General features: G+C 30.6%; 1 protein-coding gene across 1 annotated transcript; it reads right to left on the reverse strand.

Moving 5' to 3' along the window:
- Positions 1–263: 263 nt before the first annotated feature.
- LOC112513530 (transcription factor ORG2-like) lies at positions 264–1,698 on the reverse strand. The gene is made up of 3 exons (XM_025119820.1): positions 1,278–1,698; positions 765–1,142; positions 264–594 (listed from the first exon to the last, which is right to left on the reverse strand). Exons 1-3 carry the CDS (start codon positions 1,596–1,598, stop codon positions 529–531), a joined length of 765 nt encoding a protein of 254 aa, XP_024975588.1. The 5' UTR covers positions 1,599–1,698; the 3' UTR covers positions 264–528.
- Positions 1,699–7,334: the final 5,636 nt, after the last annotated feature.

Here is a 7,334-nt window from a genome sequence, read left to right on the forward strand (position 1 = left end):
CGAGTGCAGCTCTCTTTGCTCTTGGAGGGTCCAGAATGGACCGCCAGGAGGGATGAGAAGATGGTGGGAAAAGTTCGCAGATTGGTGATTAGGGGGTGGAAGAGGGAGCAGACTTTAATAAATGGTAGTTGTAGAGCAACGTTAATTTGACAAGTTCCAAGTATGCATCAGATATTCCCATTGTATAAGGCTAACAATTTATTATGCGAAGAAAATTCACATGAAACAAAATGAGCTTCAACCATTAGAACTCAATCAACTTTCAATTGCACTTATCTCTAATTCAATCAACCACGGATCTGAAATACTAAATACAGATATGGTGTTTACATAACAATGCAAAGGACAAAGAGAATGATAGGGAATTTCCTGCTATCGTTACCCATTGCATACTGGTGTCTACAGATGGACATATGTTACACTCATGGAGATGTATATATAGACTGCTAAGTACGTTAGAGACTGTAGTCCGCCAATTGGTAGACATTATCTCTATAGCCAATGACAGTTGGGTAAAAGTTCGTCTGATCATTGGTGGAAAACACACAGCTTCTCCTTCAACTTTTCAGCCTCTATTCTGTAATCCCCTTGAACCTGTTCAACACAATGATATATTATAAAAATTTCCACAAAATATTTAATACAATGTGTTATTGTAAAATGAAACTAAAATTGTTCATTGGCACCCAACAGTGGATATATATATATATATATATATGTATATATGTTTGATTGTATTCACATAGAAACAAGTATATCTGTACCTGAACATGCAGAGTGTTTAATAACATTCCTTCTCCCGAACATTTGAAGGTCGTTGCATTTAGCAAAACGATCCCATCTTCTTCCTGCTCTAAGTACTCCAAAACCTTAGACAAGAAGCCAATCTCCTTGTTCTTGCTCATGTGATCAGCTGAGGAAATCAGCTGGATGACAGCTTCTTTGTCACTTAAAGCGTTCACAGAAGAAACTACCATAGCATCTTTAGAACTTTTGATGACATGATAATCTTTGCTTGTCTTATCAGTTGATGATGAAGACGACAATCTTTTCTTCTTGCTTTTTAATGTCTCCACCTCCTTTTGTAGTTCGGGTATGTATTTCAGTGCTCGCGATACTGTCCCCGGAATACTTACTTTTTTCTGTCGAAAAGGGATTTACATATAAATACATACCCAAATCTAATTCTACAATACACAGACTACTTACAAGAATTGGGAAAAACATTATATGCTAGGATTTGATAAGTAAATCTAATGAAGATGTTGATCAAGTACCTTGTGATCACTTGACACGGGTAGCAGTGAACGAAGAAATGCATACAAGTCGTTAACCTTCTTACGACGATCTCTTTCACTTGCATTATGATCGAGCTTTTTTACAACCATCATAGCATGATCTCCGGCGCCACCGTTATTTAACGAAACGGATTCTGGTGGAAAATCATTCTTCATTTGGTCATATGTAGGAAAATGAGTAAGGGAATTATAATATGAATTTGCTTCATTGCAATCCTGTTGATGAAGATTTGGGGTGATGAGATCCTCCAAGGGCCATCCATAGGTTGTTGAAAACACAGGAGGGCTTAATGCCAACATCTTTTCTTTCTTTCTGCTTGTAGGGAAGATTCTTGTTGCAGGATCAGGTGTGGTGTGGTGTGATAAGAAAGTGAGAATGATAAGCTGCTGTATTTATTAATGGTATAGCTGTATACCCTCTTGCATTATTAAAATATGTTGATATGTGCCCTCAACTTTAAAATTGAAACATACACCTCAAGAAAATAGGGCTGAATTTATTTTTTTATATCAGAAGGGTACTTGTACAATGTATCGAGACATATTTCAATTTTAATATTTCGTTTTGTTCTTTTTTATGTTGATATAATATGATTTTATATGGTTTTGCGAAAACGATAATGTTTTTATTTTTTAAAATATAAATTTGAAAATATCATAAAATTTTGAAGAAAAAAATATATATCGATATTAATATCAAATTAACTATTTAAAAGTTCTTGTTTTTTGTGTAATTCCTTTAATTCAATTTTTTTTTATTATAATTTAATTTAGGTTTAGTAACGAAGTAATTTAATTTAGATTTAATAATATAATTTTTTATAAATATAATAATCAAGTATTCTGTTAGAATTTAATGATTATCCTGATTATATTTTAATTTTTTTATATTTAAAATGAGATGTTTATCTACAGTTATTTACACAAATTCAAATACGGAGCTTTAATAAGTTGTACTTACGCACGATTTACTTGTAATCTTGAATTTTAAGTAATATATGCATAAATAAACAGTACTTTGTGCATAAAACATTGTTTTTAAAAGTTTTTATCAAATGCTTTATAATATAGTATAGAAGTAGTAATAAAAAAGAGTAGAAAAAGAGATCCAATTTTTTAATACATATATAATAGAACCCAAAATAATTTAGTGGATAATAATGACTAAAATTTGTATTAATTAATTATATAAAAAAATATAAATAGTTAAATGATTATTCATTTTATATTATCGTTTAATTGTATCTTTATGTTAATTATTTAGTACCAAAGTCCAAAACTATTAACTATATTTACCTCTATTTGCCAGACTATTTTTGTGATTCGATTCATTAATTACAATTCAAGTAACGACGAATTTAACCAAAACACTTTAGGCATAAAAATAATCAACTATCGATTAACGTATTATCAATAATTCAATAGAGTGGCGTATTCGTTATTGTTACAAAAACATGAATTAATAAATAATATTTAAAAACATTAAGCAATATTCTTTTAGAAAAAGCTAGGAAAGATTTCATCTTATCACCAGCTTATAAATACTATAATCCAAGAAGTAGATACAAATACAATGCTTTTGGCAATTTCAAATAAGTTATTAACATATCATTAATCAAACACAATGGGAATTTTATTATTATAATATTATACAATTTTTTATTTTATGTTACATGTGTGGATGAAACCATCTATAAACTTCATGTTTACTTTAATCTATATTCTTTAAATATTAATGTTTTTGTCTATAAAAATTATAATTTATATTCTTTAAATATTAATGTTTTTTTGTAGTTAAAAGTTGTAATATTAAGTATACATATATTTCTAGCATATGTATTATATGTTCGACTATCATTCAATACCAAAATTCTTGTCATTTACATGTAACTAAAATGCCGTCAAATACTAATCAAAATTCTTGTTAGAAGTGAAATTAGTGATAGTGTTATATTTAAATCTTAATGAGTATAATAAGCACAGAACATAAATTTTTCATTTGAAATATTAGAATTTTGAATAACTATACGGCATTATATTGAGAAATAGTGTAATTGCATTGAATAAAAAAAGACAACCATAAAGAAACATGAAAAATACACACATATATGCTCATGTCAACCGTGTTTGGACTCGCATAGTTCACAATTAAAGACACTGTGTCTCAAATATTAATATTGATATTGTCAAATGAGATGTTTAAATAAGAAAATTAAATCTTGTGATCAAGAGAGGTCGTCCATTTGAAGATACATGTATCAACTCATATGAATAATTTGTGTATTTGATTCACTTCAATATATTCACTTATAAAACCCTTCCCTTCTTACTTGTTACGATATTTAGTTTTTTTTTTTTATTTGACCCGTCTCTTATGTATATGTATGTGTAAGTGTGTGTGTGTATATATATATATATAGAGAGAGAGAGAGAGAGAGAGAGAGAGGAGAGGGAGAGGGGAGACAGAGTGATTAATTTACATAGAGATCCACTAGTGGTAAACAACAAATAACGGGGAGACATAGAGATTTACGTTGAGATTCACAAGTGGTCCACGAAATAAATGGTACCTGCTATAAGTTTGTCATTCAAATAATAACATTGGGTTTGAGTCCAAACTTTGACATGGATATGTTACTGATCTATGCTTATTTGCGGTTGTGTTTCTATTTGATATAATTTCTCAATTTTTAATGCCAATTCAAAATTCCAATATATAATGAATACTTATTATGTTGAAAAAGATTCTTACATAGTTTATTTCCATACCCACCTCCTCTTTCTCCCCCTCTCTCTCTATATACAATATATATATATATATATATATACACACGTTACTTTTATAAACCGTGCAAACCTCATTTAACTATTAATAATTTTTTTTTGTAATTATAAGAGGTTGATTACTCATTTTTATTGTGAAAGACGTTAATTATAGATATTATCATCGTCATATCGAGTTTAAAGAAATACATGAAACAATTTCATTAAAACATATAAACAACTATATATGAAACAACTTGATCAAGAAAATAATTATATAAAACAATCTCATTAAATTAAACAATGAAATCGATAAATGAAAATAGTTTATATGATTTGTACAAATATAGTTTTGCATTTTATCGTTTGTCCAATGTTTATTAATGTATGTATGTGTGTTTGTTTTGGGGGAGGTTGTATGTGTATATTTATAAGTATAAATTAATAGCATACTCTTGGAGGATGTATTCGTGTGGAGCGTGTGCTATGCACAAGCTTTTGGTTTATGCGTCTATTGGAAGCGTAACATGGCATGTGGTGTACACACTCCTTTTTATATATATATTTTTAATTATAATCGATTTATGGCTTCATTTTTTAATCAAGTCTTATTAGAATTTATGTCAAATGTTCCTTTCATGAAACATTAAGGGCATATGCATAGTGATGGAGTTTATGAAACAGGATACCTTATCCTCATATGTGGATCTACGAAACCCTTTAAATGATGGTGAAACAGGATATTTTATCCTCCCTCATGTGTGGATCTACGAAACCCTAAAAATGATGGGATCATATATAGAGAACAATAAAACTAAGGGGTTGTTCGGTTCGTTTTTAGTTAAGACATGTATTGATATAGTTGTCTGTACATTAACAGATAAGTTGTTGTTCGGTTGTTGTGCTAAATAAACAGTCTGAATGTCAGAAATGACTATTTTACCACCAGTCTTTATTTTTGTTTAAATATTTTGCACTTTACATGACCCAACCAAAAGGAATGAACAGGTTCCCTGCTCTTCCCTGCTCCAATTGAAAACCCCCAACAACACCCTCCTCTTTCTTTCTTATCCCTCCCTTCACCATCGTCCCTAACACCATGCTACCTAACCATCTAAAATCTCCGCCGACAACAAACACTGGAATGGGGGGCTCACTCTTCCAGCCTTCACCAACACAGAACACACATCCGCGCACACCTATACAAAGCACACACACAGACCCACACCCACACCCTTCATCTGACGGTTTCTTAAAAAACCCACAATACACACACATATATGCACACTTGACATAAATACACGGACACACATATAAACACACATCGAAGTAATGGTAAGGCAAAGCACGATGAAGAACAATCGAACAGGTACCTATGTGAGAAGAACGGCATACCTGTGTGAGCGATGGATTCAACAGCTTGTCTAGAACGATGGGGGAAGAACAATCGAACACATACATGTGTTTATTTAGGGTTGTGTTTTTCAATTAATGTGAGTAGGTTGGGGGAGAGGAGTAGTAAGGGAAAAAGCAATGGCTGATTGCATAGGAGTGTTATTACATACCTGTGCGAATCAGCCCCTTTATGCATGATTAAGCCCTTACTGAATGCAAGGATATGGCTATGCGAATCAACCATATCTGTTATATGGCTCAATAAGTCCCAACCGAACATCTCCTAAATGGTAATATTGTTAAGAATCGTAAAATAATTTTATACTAAGTCAGTATGATTTTGTTGGTGGCATTTCAACAAATTAAATCGCGTCGAATCTATTTAAATTTTATAAAATAATAGACTATTTTATAAAATATAAGTTTATAGAATCAAACAATTGAGTATTTGCATAATAGTGTTAAAATAAATTGATATGACAATTTTTGGATTTTCTAACAAGTTTTTTTGGATAATATTGAAATAAAACATCGTATTCATTTTTTATGACATTATTTGAAAAATGTATTATAAAAATCAAATCTCATATATAAATATGTGTTCATAAAACATTTTTTTAAAATGTCTTACACAGAGGTAATAAAATATTTTATTCCAAAAGTGTACTAAAAGACAATGTAGGACGATCAAAAATGTCGTATCAATTTATTGTAATACTTTTATACAGGATACCCAAATGTTTTAAACTACAAGAGTAGTAGCGTGATGGATAAAGACAAGTAGATGATAAAATTAACCTAGATTTGAACCCTACCATCTAAATATAAATTTGTGGCCAATGAAAGATCATAGTAGAGTTATAAGCGAAACCTAAAGTCGCGACTTGTCATAGCTTAGATCACTCATTTGTGACCAATGAGAGATTTACCTCAGAGTTTGGGCAAAGCTTGGATCACTCGTTTTTAAAAAAAAATATTAATCTTATAAATCAGTCTATTACATAATTTAAATATATTTGACTTCTTATAAAATTGGTTTTTTTATAATAATATAAATCTCTTCCCACTTATCCCCCATAAACTTACCTTCAAATGAGGATTTAAAAAATCTCTAACAGTTATTCTATAATTTTTCTATAATAAAGTATGAAAAGTTAGAATCGCTAGAAAAAAAATTATATATAATTCTAATAGCTACTCTATATTAGCAATTCTAACATTATTATATTAATAAAATATTCAATACGTTTGATAACGTTAATTGGTTGGATATAATTAAAATATATTATTTTCTCTCTCTTCTGTAGAGTTTTAGAGATTTCTCTAAATTTAGATATTTTCACAACCTCTCTCCTATTTTCTCTATTTTAACATAAAAAAATAAAATACTTATTTTTTTATTTTAACATAGTTGTTGAAGATGGTCTTAAACTTTTATTTTTAAAGAACTGAAGGAGGTTTTAAAAGTTTGGTTTCAAATGGTGAAGTTATGGGAGGAGAATTTCTCTTTACAGGAGAGATTGACTTGGCTTGATATCCAAGGTTTACCGGTTGAAGCCTGGAATGAATCTTCAATCCGTAACATCGCGGGGTCTTTCGGCGAAGTGCTTGAGGTGGACGAACCCTCTTTTGAGGGCTCTACGGTTTGTTCTTTTGGTGCTTTAATTGTAACAAGTTCAATGGCTGAGGTGAATACAGTCATAAAGGTCAAAGTCCAGAATAAGATTCATACTGTTAAAGTTCTTGAAGAACATAATAGATTGATCTTGTCAGCCAGAGAGAATGACATCAGGTTTGAATCTGATTCTGATGAAGAAGAGGATGACGATATCCTACGAGACGGAGTTTCAGATACCTTTTCCATTGGTTGTTGTTCGC

The sequence above is a fragment of the Cynara cardunculus genome (genome assembly GCF_001531365.2).
Source record: "Cynara cardunculus var. scolymus isolate 2C chromosome LG 5, CcrdV1, whole genome shotgun sequence".
Lineage (NCBI taxonomy): Eukaryota > Viridiplantae > Streptophyta > Magnoliopsida > Asterales > Asteraceae > Cynara > Cynara cardunculus.

Coding starts and splice junctions, on each gene's coding strand:
- LOC112513530 (XM_025119820.1), bottom strand. CDS start 1,598: ATGTTGGCATTAAGCCCTCCTGTGTTTTCAACAACCTATGGATGGCCC. Junction 1,143..1,277: donor CCGTGTCAAGTGATCACAAG/GTACTTGATCAA, acceptor CCTTTTCGACAG/AAAAAAGTAAGTATTCCGGG. Junction 595..764: donor TAAACACTCTGCATGTTCAG/GTACAGATATAC, acceptor TGTGTTGAACAG/GTTCAAGGGGATTACAGAAT.